At 58.3% G+C, this 13,429-nt stretch overlaps 1 protein-coding gene across 4 annotated transcripts; it reads left to right on the top strand.

The window, feature by feature from the left end:
• Nucleotides 1–1,855: 1,855 nt before the first annotated feature.
• Nucleotides 1,856–12,180, top strand: TLE5 (TLE family member 5, transcriptional modulator). 4 transcript variants are annotated; one of them, XM_074025308.1, is made up of 7 exons: nt 1,856–2,096; nt 3,523–3,620; nt 7,312–7,375; nt 8,703–8,747; nt 9,349–9,411; nt 10,876–10,950; nt 11,030–12,180. In XM_074025308.1, the coding sequence occupies exons 1-7, from the start codon at nt 1,869–1,871 to the stop codon at nt 11,249–11,251; spliced, it is 795 nt and encodes a 264-aa protein (XP_073881409.1). In that variant the 5' UTR covers nt 1,856–1,868; the 3' UTR covers nt 11,252–12,180. The 4 variants fall into 4 exon arrangements, with proteins under 4 accessions (XP_073881409.1, XP_045236974.1, XP_045236973.1 ...); XM_045381039.2 differs by lacking the exon at nt 1,856–2,096 and adding an exon at nt 2,236–2,625 and having other exon boundaries at nt 11,033–12,180; XM_045381038.2 differs by lacking the exon at nt 1,856–2,096 and adding an exon at nt 2,236–2,625.
• The last annotated feature ends 1,249 nt before the right edge of the window (nt 12,181–13,429 follow it).

Genomic DNA, 13,429 nt, shown 5'->3' with positions numbered 1-13,429 from the left:
GAGGCTACAGAGAGCTGATTGCACCACTGCACTCCAACCTGTGCAACAGAAGACTGTGTCTAAAAAAATTTTTTAGGCCAGGAGTGGTGGCTCATGCCTGTAGTTCCAGCTGCTCAGGAGGCTGAGGCAGGAGAATGGCGTGAACCCGGGAGGCGGAGCTTGTAATGAGTCCAGGTGGAGCCACTGGACTCCAGCCTGGGCCACAAAGTGAGACGCTGTCTCAAAAAAAAAAAAAAATTTAATAAAAATATTAAAACACTGCTTTAAAGATTATTAATCTTGAACACTGAGGGCTCTCACCCTTACTTGCCAAGGTAAGGAGGCTGGGGTTCCGGGTCCATTTTACAGATGGGAACACCCAAGGCCCAAATCAGTTGCATTCATCCAAGGGAGCAGGCTGCTTAGTGGATGACGATGATGAAAAGACTGTGTGCTCAGCACCTGCCAAAGGAGGACCTTAAAGGAACAGCCTATTTCAATGGCCTCTTTGGGGCCCGTTCTCTGAATGGCAGAAAGAGGGATACTTTCATAACCGCCACCAGGTCCCATTCCTCCTCTTCCCACGGCTCTCCAGGATTCCCACCTCACTCAGAGCAAAAGCACAAGTCTAAAGCCAGGTGCGGTGGCTCACACTTGTAATCCCTGCACTCTGGGAGGTAGAGGCGGGAGGATCACCCAACGTCAGGATTTCAAGATCAGCCTGGCCAATATAGTGAAACCCATCTCTACTAAACATACAAAAATTAGCCAGGCATGGTGGTACGCACCTGTAATCCCAGCTACACGAGAGGTTGAGGCAGGAGAATCACTTGAACCCGGGAGGCGGAGGTTGCAGTGAGGCAAGATCACGTCACTGCATTCCAGCCTGGGCAACAGAGTGAGACTCCATCTCAAAAACAAACAGCTGGGCAAGGTGGCTCACGCCTGTAATCCCAGCACTTTGGGAGGCCGAGGCAGGTGGATCACCTGAGGTCGGGAGTTCAAGACCAGCCTGACCGACATGGAGAACTCTCGTCTCTACTAAAAATACAAAATTAGCCGGGCGTGGTAGCACGTGCCTGTAATCCCAGCTACTCGGGAGGCTGAGGCAGGAGAATCACTTGAACACGGGAGGCAGAGGATGTAGCGAGCTGGGATCGTGCCATTGCATTCCAGCCTGGGCAACAAGAGTGAAACTCCGTCTCAAAAGCAAACAAAAAACAAACCACCAGGTCCCATCCCTCCTCCTCCCACAGCCTTCCAGGGCTCCCACTTCACTCACCCAAAAACCCAAGTCCTCCCCATGGCCCACAAGTCCTTGCTGGACTGGCCTGCTTCACCAGCTACAGAGTTAGCAGGGCCCAGTGCAAAAGAAAACTGAAAGGCCCCTTGTTCAAAAATGATTAGGAATCTCAAAATGCAGCACTAAATATTAACCCAAGCACAAGCCCTGCTGAGGAGTGGGGGGGCCTGGGCAAATGCATGAAGCCCCAGGCCCTGCCTCCCTCCGGCCTTCCTGACCTCCGCCCTGGCACCCTGATGCCAGGCACAGTCCTGCCCCAGGGCCTTTACACCTGCTGGTCCTGCCTCTGAGTACCTCTGTACCCCATCCCCCTGTTCTCTCTCCTTCTTTGGGTCGTTTTAGGGGCGGAGGAAGCTCTCTCTGATCCTCCCTGCCACCTGTTTAACTTTGCATCTTCCTACCCTGCCATCCTCCCGGCTGGTTTTTCTGCAGAACCGTCCCCACCATCTGACCTGCTGGGAATTCAGCTTGTTAATTTGTCTCTGTCTGTCTCCAGGCACCACCACCAGAGCAGGGACCCCCCACCCCCGCCCCCACCACAGGGCCCTGGAGCAGCAGGCCCTGGCACACAGTAGGCGTTCTATAAATGTGTCGCAAGAATGGCTTCCCTGAGAAAGGCGGCATTACCGCTGCCTTTCTGCAGAAAAGGAAACTGAGGCTCAGCGAGAACCACCGCCCAGCCAGAGCCAAGGTCACAGAGCACGTCCGTGGCACGCGTCCAGGTCGTGCCACGGCAGGGCTGGCGGCTTCGACGCGGGCAGCCGGGTCCCTTTTCTTTGACAGATGGGGAAACCGAGGCCCGGCCTGCTGCCGGGTTGGGGGGGGTGGCGGGGGCCGCGGCCCGGGGCGGGGGCGGGCGGGGCCCAAGGTCACCGCGGCGGGCGGGCCCTGGGGAGGCGGGCCGGGGTGGGGATCCGCAGGCCTCCCCGGGCGCGCGCCTCCCCCCCCTCGGCGGCGCGCACGGGGCACGGGCGGCGGCGGCAGGTGGAGCCGGAGCCTCTGCATCAGCCGAGCCGCGGCCACTGCCGGCGTCGCCGCCATTAGACAATAGCGGTGGGGCCGGGGAGCGGGGAGGCGGGCGGCGGGGAGGGGCGGGGAGGGGCGCCGGGCGCGCAGGAAGCGGGGCCCGGGGCGCGCCGGGGCCGGGCGCGCGGGGAGGGGGCGCAGGAAGCGGGCGAGGCCCGGCGCGGGAGGCGGCGGCGGCCCCGGGAGCTGCCGATCGGCGCCGGGACAAAGGCGCGGCCGCCCGGCGCCCCCAGCAGCCCGAGCCGGGGCGCACAGCCGGGGCGCAGCCCGCGCCCCCTGCCGCGACTGACATGATGTTTCCACAAAGCAGGCATTCGGTAAGCGGGGTCCGTCCGGCAGGCGCCCCCACCCCGGATCCCGGCCCTGCGCTCCCCACCCCCGGCTCCCGGCCCCGCGCCCCCCACCCCCAGGCCCGGTGCCTCCGGCCCGGCACCCCCCCCAACTCCCCGGCCCTGTCTTCCCTCTCCAGCTCCAAGCCCGGCGCGACCCCCCTCCTGCCGCCGGCCCCCGGACACCCCCCAGTTCCCGATCCACCCCAGCTTCCGGGCCCCGAGCCCCCCCGTCCCAGCTCCCGGCTTGGCGCCCCCCCCCCTCGCCGGGACAGGCAGGGCCTCGGACGGCCTTGGCCTCGGGCCTGGGGCGCTCCGGGAGCCCCGCCAGGCACCTCTAGCGCGGGGATCCTTTGGGGGCCTGTGGTGGGGGGGCGATCCGAGGCGCACCCCTCCCGGAAGAGCGCGTCCCCGAGGAAGGGCGCTGGGAATCTGGGGTGGGCCCCCCGGGAAGATTTCGGGCGCCGAGAGACCCCTCCCCCAAGAGGGCTTTGCTGGGAGGACTCGCTGCCCCCCAACTTGGGGAGGGGGCTCCCTAGGGTGCGTATCCACCCCCCTCGGATGTGCACTCCCTCCCGGCGCTTTGGAGGGGCGGTAGAGGGCGCACCCTGCCCCCCATCTAGGGCAGGCCTTAAAACGCACCCCCACTGCTTGGAGGTGGCGGGGGTCGGGGCGGCTCCGGGCGCACCCACCCTCTCGGCTTCCCCCGGGAGAGGCGGGGGGCAGGAAGCGCGGGTGGGGGCCGCGCCAGGGGCCGTAAACACGGGCCCAGGAAGTGGGGCAGGAGGGGGGGCGCCGCAGCTGCGCGGCCGCTCCCTCCCGGCTGGCCCTCGAGGGGGGTCCAGCCCAAGCCAGGGCCTGACCCGGGCCGCCCCTTCCCCACAGGGCTCTTCGCACCTACCCCAGCAACTCAAATTCACCACCTCGGACTCCTGCGACCGCATCAAAGACGAATTTCAGCTACTGCAAGCTCAGTATCACAGGTGAGCTGGGGGGCCGAGGGTCCCTGCGTCCCGAGAAGGTGAGCCCCCCACCCCATTTCTTCTGCGCAGATGGCAAGGCTGAGGCCTGGAGGGGAGATTGGGAAAATAATGTATGCTAGACTCTGACCTAATACTTGACAAATAGGGAATTCATTTTTTTTAAACAGCTGCATTCTGTGGAGGACAAAACTGAGGCACAAAATAAGTTAAATAATTTGCCCAAAGACTCAGCTGTGTGGCTTCAGAGCCCCTCCCTCCTACCCAATCCCCCCAAGTCCCCCCTTGGATAAAAGACAATTGGAGTTAGGGCACAGACTCGCCGTCCCCCCAACCCCCAAAACAAACATTTTGCAGCCTGGTCATCTCTCTTTGCCCAGTTTTGGAGAAAGGGTTCCCAGCATCAGTCAGATTCTCCCAGGTGCTTCTTTCAGAAATCTCCTGGCGTTTCTGAAGAGCTTGCCATGCTGTGGTATCTAAGGGGAAGGAACTATTTAGTCCTTTTACACTTAAAGAAATTTAATCCCAGGCCGGGTGCCACCGGTGGCTCACGCCTGTAACCCCAGCACTTTGGGAGGCTGAGGCGGGTGGATCACTTGAGGTCAGGAGTTCGAGACCAGCCTGGCCAACATGGCGAAACCCCGTCTCTACTAAAAATACAAAATTAGCCGGGTGTGGTGGCAGACGCCTGTAATCCCAGCTACTTGGGTGGCTGAGGCAGGAAACTTGCTTGAACCCGGGAGGCGGAGGTTGCAGTGAGCAGAAATCGAACCACCACACTCCAGCCTGGGTAACAGAGAGAGACTCGGTGTCCGAAAAAAAACAAAAAAAAAAAAAAAGAAGAAGAAACTTAAGCCCAGAGAGGTTATTTCCTCGGGGATGTCCGTAGCGTTGAGGAAGTGGCAAGGCTGAGGTTTGCACCAGGTCTCTCTCCTGGTTTAAGGTTTAAGGATACAGATTTTCACCTGCCCTACTCTGGAGGGGCACGCCGGGCCTGGGAATCTGGAGGAAGTCAGGCTACGCTCAAACCCCCGTTTGGCCTTGGGGCCCTCTCCAAACTGAAGTGTGCCCACCCCAGAAATGTTCCTGGAAGGATCCTGGATTCCCTCCAAGTAGAAAGGGGAATCTCAATTTTGTTGTTGCTATTGCAAATATCCAACCTTTTTGGGTGCTCCCTGTGTGCTAAAGACCATACATGCCTCCTCAAGCTTCATCTTTCTTGTTGTCCGACTGTCGTACCCATTCTCAAGATGGGCAAACTGAGACACTGACGGTCGAAGGCGCTAGAGTCGGCTTTCCACGCAGGCCCCAGAGCTTTTGTTCGGGTCCCTCGATGTGAAGGGTTAGAGACCGCCTGGTGAGCCCTGGGGCTGACCTGATTCCACAGGGAAGGGATCAGATGGCGGTCACAGTGCTGTGTGACCTCTGCTAAGCCGGAAGCCCTCTCTGAGCTTTGGGGTCTCCATCCGCTGGGCCTGCGCTTCCTGCTACCCAACGAGGGTCCCTGCCATACAAGGCACGCACCAGATGTTCGAGGTATAACAGCCACTGGGTGGCCGGATCACCCTATTTTTCAAGAAAGACCAGAAATCCAGGGTTTGAAGTGAAACTGTTTTTGTTGTTTTTGTTGTTGTTTTGTTTTGAGACGGAGTCTTGCTCTGTCACCAGGCTGGAGTGCAGTGGCGCGATCTCGGCACACTGCAACTTCCACCTCCTGGGTTCAAGCGAATCTCCTGTTTCAGCCTCCCAAGTAGCTGGGATTACAGGCGTGCACCACCACACCTGGCTAATTTTTGTATTTGCAGTGGAGATGGGCTTTTTTTTTTTTTTTGAGACGGAGTCTCGCTCTGTCTCCCAGGCTGGAGTGCAGTGGCGCGATCTCGGCTCACTGCAAGCTCCGCCTCCCGGGTTCACGCCATTCTCCTGCCTCAGCCTCCCGAGTAGCTGGGACTACAGGCGCCCACAACCGCGCCCGGCTAATTTTTTGTATTTTTAGTAGAGACGGGGTTTCACCGTGGTCTCAATCTCCTGACCTTGTGATCCGCCCGCCTCGGCCTCCCAAAGTGCTGGGATTACAGGCGTGAGCCACCGCGCCCGGCCTAGATGGGCTTTCTTTATGTTGGCCAGGCTGGTCTCGAACTCCTGACCTCAAGTGAACCACCTGCCTCGGCCTCCCAAAGTGTTAGGATTACAGGCGTGAGCCACTGCACCCTGCCCCAATTCTTTTTTTTTTTTTTTTTTAATGGTAGCAACAAATGCACGTTTTAAAAGAAACCTAGAGAAAAGTTGGTGGCGGCCAAAGCATCCTCAACCCGGCACACTTGTCTCTGGTGGAGCAAAATGCCAAGCTCTTGGGGTATCCTAAGATCCACGTGCATTTATAGGATGCTTACTGTATGCCAGGTACTGTTGTAGAACTTTCCTTGTCTGAATTCATTGACTCTTCTCTACCACACCCTGCGAGGTTAGTGTTACCTCACAGAGGAGGAAGTGAAGCCCAGAGAGGTAGTGGAGTTTGCCTAGAGTCACACAGCAGGGAAGACGCAGGGCTGAGCTTTGAATCCAGTCCGAGAGGGGGCAGGGATGGTAGAAACAGGTAAGCCACAGCCAGGTCCGCAGGGCGCCTGTGCTGGATTGGATTTAAATAGGTTAAAGGACACCTCCCCCACCACCATCACCAGTTCTTTTCCTGGACTGGGAGGCCCTCCTGCCTGCTCTCTTCCCTCCGGCCACGACGCCCTCATGGGGGCTTTGAGAAACGTCCCACAGCTCCTCCTTCCGGGGAGGGCCTACAAGAAGCTCTGGTGTCAGCCTCCTGGACTGGCCAGGTGGAGTGGGAGAAATGGTGTGTTTTGTCTCAGCTAAAGATAAAAGGCTGTTAGGAAGGACTAAGAGGGAGCTGAGGGGTCTGCCCGGGAAGCCCAGGCCCCCCATGAAGCTAGGGTCCCCGTAGGAAGTCCAGCTAGGAGCCGCCTCGCAGCCCCAGACGCTCTCAGCCTCTTTGTACGTTCTATTTGGGTCTGGAAAATTTTCCCCTGTGGTTGAGAGCTTGGGCTGTTGCTTGGCTGTGTGACCTTGAGGCAGCTCCTCACCCTCTCTGGGTGTCCACTGTGTCATCTATAAAAGGAGCATGACAGTGACATTGCGGGCCTCATCAGGATCGTGAGAGGTAAAGGCTCGTGAAACTCTCTGAGCCAGCATTGCTGTGCGTCCTCTAACTTCAGTTGTTCCTATAATGTTGGATATTTTCGCCCGACGAGATCTGCAAAGGTGGTTTCATCACCCCTTCTTACAGTCGGGGGCCCTGATGCTCTCCCCTCCCCCCAGCATCACAGAGAGCTCAACTGTTACCAGCTTCCCTGCCCCTCAATTCAACGTCCTCAGCCCCTATCAAAGTTTATGGTTTCATTGACCAGGCACGGTGGGTGGCTCACATCTGTAATCCCAAGAGGTTTGGGAGGTCGAGGCAGGAGGATTGCTTGAGCCCAGGAGTTTTTGAGACCAGCCTGGGCAACATGGGGAGACCCCCGTCTCAATTTAAAAAAAAAAAAAATGACCCTCTGAGAATTGGCTGATCTTTCCCTTACAGGGGTCTTGGGGCCTTGGAGCCTCAGTTTCCTCCCCTGGATCACGGAGGGTGGGGGGCTCTTATCCAGCTGCCACCAACCACCCCGTCTCCCCTGTGCCTCCTCAGCCTCAAGCTCGAATGTGACAAGTTGGCCAGTGAGAAGTCGGAGATGCAACGTCACTATGTGATGGTAAAGTAACTCCGCCCCTAGGTCCAGTGTTGGGGGTGGGGGACAGGCCCCCCACATCCCATCCACCACGGGCAGCTGCTCCCTAAACCCCGGCCACCTCCCCTGGGAAGCGCGAGGACTCGGGGCCTGTTCTCCACTCAGCCGGCCCCTGCTGGGCTGAGCCTGCCTCGCTAGCCTGGCAGCTGGCCGAGGCAGTGGCCTAGGTGCCAAACCGCCGGGTTGCAGACCGGCCCTGCCAGGTCCCCCGGCTGTCCTTGGCAGCGGAGGAGGGAGGAGGAGGAGGCTCACCGGCTGTGAAAGCCAACAGCCAGGAACTGACGTGGGGGAGCAGCCGGGTCCCTCCCCACCGCCAAGGTCCCAGCGTCCACACGCTTAACCCCTTTGGGCCCGAGCTCAAAAGAGGAAGCCTCTGGGAGGGAGTCTGAGCCCTGCTTATTTTGGGGGGCTGAGGTGTGACACTGCATTGCTGCTGCCAGAATCACTTGCTCAGTTTAGTAACCACCAGGTGGCAATTTCTGCATCAAAAATCCCCTCCCTTAACCCCGCTTGGCCTGGCCCTCAAGCCGCGATGCTGGGGTCTCAGCCCAGAACCCAAATCTCCCAGACTGTGGGGGAGGCAGAGCCAGACCCTAACCCTCCCAGCCAGAAGGATAGGGCTGGGGGCAGATAGAGGTACCTAGGACCTGCCTGAGGAAGACTATATGGAGAAGTGGGGCACACAGCTGGGGTCTTGCAGGATGAGTAGGAGTTCACCAGACAGAGACAGAGAAGCTATGTGAAGGCCAGGGAATGAACTTGGTTTTCTCCCCCAGGGGTGATGGGGAGCCATGGGAGGGTTTAGAGCAGGGGAGGGGCAGGGTGAGATCTGGGGCTTGGGGCAGGGGTAGCTGCTGGCCCCAGAGCCAGCAGGCTTTGTTTATCCCTCACTGTTTATACCCAGGCAGGCAAACTTCTCTGGAGTCTGGGCCCACCCGCAGACAGATCATAGAAAGATACAAGATTAGGAGCCCTGGAATGCGTGTTCTCGCGGTGCACACGGAGTGGGGGAGGAGCCAGGCCAGGGCTAGGGACCTAAAGTGCTTCCAGTCTCCATCCGCAGCCCCAGCAGGCCCCTTGCCCCTCTCCCGGGCTGGCTGGGACGCTGGGTGTGGGCGTCTCTCCCTCCTGCTCTTTCCCTCCCACCTGCCTCGTTTCTTTCCTGCCCTCAGCTGTCTCTTGCTCTCTCCCCCCTTTGTCTGTCTCTACCACTCCCTTATCTCTTTGTCTCCATGCCCCCCCATCCTTCCCTGCCCTCATCTCCCGCTCCCTCTCTCTCTCCCCCATACAGTACTATGAGATGTCCTACGGTTTGAACATCGAGATGCACAAACAGGTACGCCCATCTCCTCCTCCTCCTCCTTCTCCTTTCCCCCTCCTCCCCCTCTGCCCCCCGCCTCCAGCACCCCCTTGGGCACCCCCAGGCAGGTAGCAGCCGGCCTTTGGCTGGGCACCCAGCCAGCCCTGTTATCCTGTTACCTCCTAAGCCCTTCCCAAGCTCCCACTCTCCTCCCCACCGCCTCTTTCTCAGGCCTCCCTTGGAGTGTTTTCTGGGGGTGGCGGGAGAGGCGGAGACCTTCCCCACAACCTGTGGCCCCCAGCCCTCCCTACATTCCCACGAGCGCTCACTATCTGCCAGGGGCCTGAGTGGCCCAGCCCTGAGGAATGTAGCCGAGGAATGTGCAGTCTGGCCTCATCCTGCATTTACTGCACTCCAAGCTGCAGGCGACAGCCGGTCTCCAGCCCCACCTTTGCCACTGACTGGCTGCCCTTGGGCCCGAACACGGGTTTGCTCATCCCACCCTGGCCAGACCTAGCCCCTCTTAGAGAGAAGCCGCAAGTGGCAGGGCTGGGCTGGGCCCCGTGCGGGCCTCCTGGGGCTGGCCTGCACCTGCCACCCATCCAGGACTGACGCTGACTTCATCTGTGTGTTCCAGGCGGAGATTGTCAAAAGGCTGAACGGGATTTGTGCCCAGGTCCTGCCCTACCTCTCCCAAGAGGTAAGAGCCAGGGCCTCAGGGAGGGGGTGCCAGGGGGCCCTCCCCTTGCCCAGCCCCTGTCTGCTGCAACCATCTTGGGGGGCGTGCTGGGTGCCCCAGGGCACATGCCTCCCCTCTCTGGACCTCCCCGGCTCTGGGCACCAGAGCTGGCCTATGCAGAAGAATCCCTGGGCCAGAGACACTCCAGGGGTACAGGGGTGTGGGGGCCGGGCCTCACCCTGCTCTGGAATTCCCAGCTAGAGTGAGTCATGTCATAGGTAGAAATGTCGGATGGGCCAAAACTGCACCAGGAATGTTTTTTTCTCATCTCTTCCTCCTTTCACCCTCTTGAGAACATCCTTCAGGCCCTGCGGGTGGCACAGAACCAAAGACTAGAGGGTGTGTTGCGGGGATGGGGTAGCACAGGGCGGTCCCCCATGGACACAGCCACATAGATAGGTATGAGCACATCAACATACGGGAGATACACACACAGACGCAGACACACACGGATACACGGCGTGTGCAGACAGCACAGGGCCACACACGCAGGAATGTGCAGCTACACGTAAGCACATGTGATCCTGAGCACACACTACCACATGCACACACACCCAGAGGAACCTGATGCCCAGCTTCTCTTCTCCTTTCTTGGGTTCTGAGGCTCAGGATGCAAGGCTGCCCCTCCCCAGGGCCATGTAAGGCCCATCTCCTGTCCCTGCCAAGTTTACTGTCAAAAATTTGTAATTTCCTCTTTAATCGCTGTATCTCAGGATCCTTTGGGTGCCCTGCTTTGCCCAGGGACAAGTCTAGAAGGACCCAATGAAAGCCCTAGAGAAAAGGGCAATTGGAACTCTTCAGAACGGAGGCTTCCTGGTGGCCAAAGCAAAAAGGGAGATTGATAGATTCTAGCATCTGCTGGCCACAGAGTCAGGTGTTTGGGGAGAGCTGGGGGAGGAACTGCCCTGAACCTAGGCCCATTCCCCAGCTGGCTCTGCCAGAATTCATTGGGCCCTCTCCAGCCATGGTAGGAGAAGGGCTCAATTTGGCCGGACTCAGGGCACAGTCTTGGAGCTCCTAGGATCAGGACATCCCTGTACAGTTGGGCAGGTTGTGTACTGCACAAATATTCACGTCTTTCACGTCTTTGTACATGGCTGCGGACATAGGATAGGTCAGGATCCGGGGTTTCTCCCAGACTCACTCAAAGGCCGTTTTCTAACTACTTGGCACAAAACCCTTTTAATCGTTTTCTGCACTTTTCCATTTATCTCCATTGGCCAGATGAAGAGACGAGCTTGGTGAAAGGAAGCAGTTGGAGAGAGGGAAGGCGCTTTCTGATGGGGTTGAAAACCACTGGGAGGAGCAGACATGATGGCCCCCTTGGTAGCGGGGCTCCTCCTGGCCCCAGGGTAGCCACCGCCTCCTCTCTCAGTCAGGATCAGGAGGAATCACTGCCTCTCCTCTCTCCTCACCCCCTTCCAGCACCAGCAGCAGGTCTTGGGAGCCATCGAGAGGGCCAAGCAGGTCACCGCTCCTGAGTTGAACTCTATCATCCGAGTACGTATGGGGACCTGGGCGGGTGGGCGGGGGACAGGTGGGCCCTAGGCAGCTAACGTTCCCCTCCCCCGTCCTGCAGCAGCAGCTCCAAGCCCACCAGCTGTCCCAGCTGCAGGCCCTGGCCCTGCCCTTGACCCCACTGCCTGTGGGGCTGCAGCCGCCTTCGCTGCCGGCGGTCAGTGCAGGCACCGGCCTGCTCTCGCTGTCCGCGCTGGGTTCCCAGGCCCACCTCTCCAAGGAAGACAAGAACGGGCACGACGGTGACACCCACCAGGAGGATGACGGCGAGAAGTCGGATTAGCAGGGGGCCGGGACGGGGAGGGTGGGAGGGGGGACAGAGGGGAGACAGAGGCACGGAGAGAAAGAATGTTTAGCACAAGACACAGTGGAGCTCGGGATTGGCTAAACTCCCATAGTATTTATGGCGGCTGCCTGCGGAGGCCCCAGTCCGACTTGCAGGCCACCTCTAGCTTTCTTCCTACCCCAGTCCCGGCCTCCCTCCTCCTCCCCTGCAGCCTGGATAGGTGGATACCTGCCCTGACATGTGAGGCAAGCTGAGGCCTGGAGGGTCAGATGGGAGACCAGGTCCCAAGGGAGCAAGACCTCGAGAAGCCCAGAACCCCTGGCCATTCCCCTGTTTTGAACACGTGTAACTGACAGTCTGCCCGGGCCCCTCGGGGCACACGCCACTGCGCTCTCACCCTGGTACTGCATGCACGCAATGCTAGCTGCCCCTTTCCCATCCTGGGCACCCCGAGTCTCCCCCGACCCGGGGTCCCAGGTCTGCTCCCACCTCCACTTCCTGCCCCACTCACCACCTCTGCTAGTTCCAGACGCCTCCACGCCCACCTGGTCCTCTCCCATTGCCCACAAAAGAGGGGGCACGAGGGACGAGCTTAGCTGTGCTGGGAGGAGCAGGGTGAGGGTGGGCGACCCAGGATTCCCCCTCCCCTTCCCAAATAAAGATGAGGGTACTAAAGTTGTCTTGGTTTTTATTTTATTATTATTTTTTTCTTTTTCCAGTATACTAGCTTGTCTTTTAAGAAAGGGGATATTAAAAAAAAAAAAGACAAAAATGTTTTTAAAAAAAAAAGCAACACCCACACCTGTGTCTGTATATAGTCAGCTTATCTTGTGTTCAGTCGTTTGATCTCTACAGAGAGAAGTGGAAAATGCTGTATCAAGGGTGGGCTTAGCTGTGCCTTTCAAATAAAGATGTGAGAAGGTTCAGTGCTGTGTCCCTGCCTCTGTGTCGTGGCTGCCCCCGGGGGAGGATGGGGTTCCTTCCAATGTGAGACACCCTCCTAGAACATCAAGAGTTCCTAGCAGGTGCGGTGGCTCACGCCTGTCATTCCAACACTTTGGGAGGCCGAGGCAGGCGGATCACTTGAGGCCAGGAGTTCCAGACCAGCCTGGCCAACATGGTGAAACCCCATCTCTACTAAAAATACAAAAAGTAGTCAGGTGTGATGGCAGCCCTGTAGTCCCAGCTACTCAGGAGGCTCAGGCAGGAGAATCGCTTGAACCCACTGAGGCGGAGGTTGTAGTGAGCTGAGATTGCGCCACTGTGCTCCAACCTGGGTGACAGTGAGACTCTGTCTCAAAAAAAAAAAAAAACCTGAACAAGAGTGTTCAGAGCTGCTGTGATTTGTCATAATTGCCCCCAATCAAATAGGTAGGTTGTGACATGGTCTCACAGTGGAATACTACACAGCCGTGAAAAAAGACAGGCTGGGCCGGGCACGGTGGCTCAAGCCTGTAATCCCAGCACTTTGGGAGGCTGAGACGGGCGGATCACGAGGTCAGGAGATCGAGACTGGCTAACACGGTGAAACCCCATCTCTACTAAAAAATACAAAAAACTAGCCAGGCGCAGTGGCGGGCGCCTGTAGTCCCAGCTACTCGGGAGGCTGAGGCAGGAGAATGGCGTGAACCTGGGAGGCGGAGCTTGCAGTGAGCTGAGATCCGGCCACTGCACTCCAGCCTGGGCGACAGAGCAAGACTCCGTCTCAAAAAAACAAACAAACAAAAAAAAAAAACAGGCTGCTCCTGGTGGCTCACACTTGTAATCCCAGCACTTTGGGAGGCCAAGGTGAGAGAATCACTTGAGGCTGGGAGTTCAAGACTGGTCTGAGCAACACAGTGAGACCCTATCTGCAAAAATACAAGAATTAGCCGGGCATGGTGGTGTGCACCTGTGGTCCGAGCTACTTGGGAGGCTGAGTGGGGAGGATTGCTTGAGCCCTGGAGGTCAAGGCTATAGTGAACTATGATCATGCCACTGCACTCCAGCGTGGTTGACAGAGTGAGATTCTGTCTCAAAAAAGAAAGAAAAGATTATCTTTGGCTCTCACTGCCCTTGAACAAATCCTAAATTCTTCACCTCGGCCCAGGAGACCCTACCCATCTTTCATTCCTACTCAACAGGCTGCAGCCAAGGTGGAACATCTTGCTATCCCTTGCCTTGAGGCCTTTTCAC

Source organism: Macaca fascicularis, chromosome 19, assembly GCF_037993035.2.
Source record: "Macaca fascicularis isolate 582-1 chromosome 19, T2T-MFA8v1.1".
In the NCBI taxonomy this organism is placed as follows: Eukaryota; Metazoa; Chordata; class Mammalia; order Primates; family Cercopithecidae; genus Macaca; species Macaca fascicularis.
Note: the sequence above shows the minus strand (reverse complement) of the source record. Positions and strands in the feature narration are given on the sequence as shown.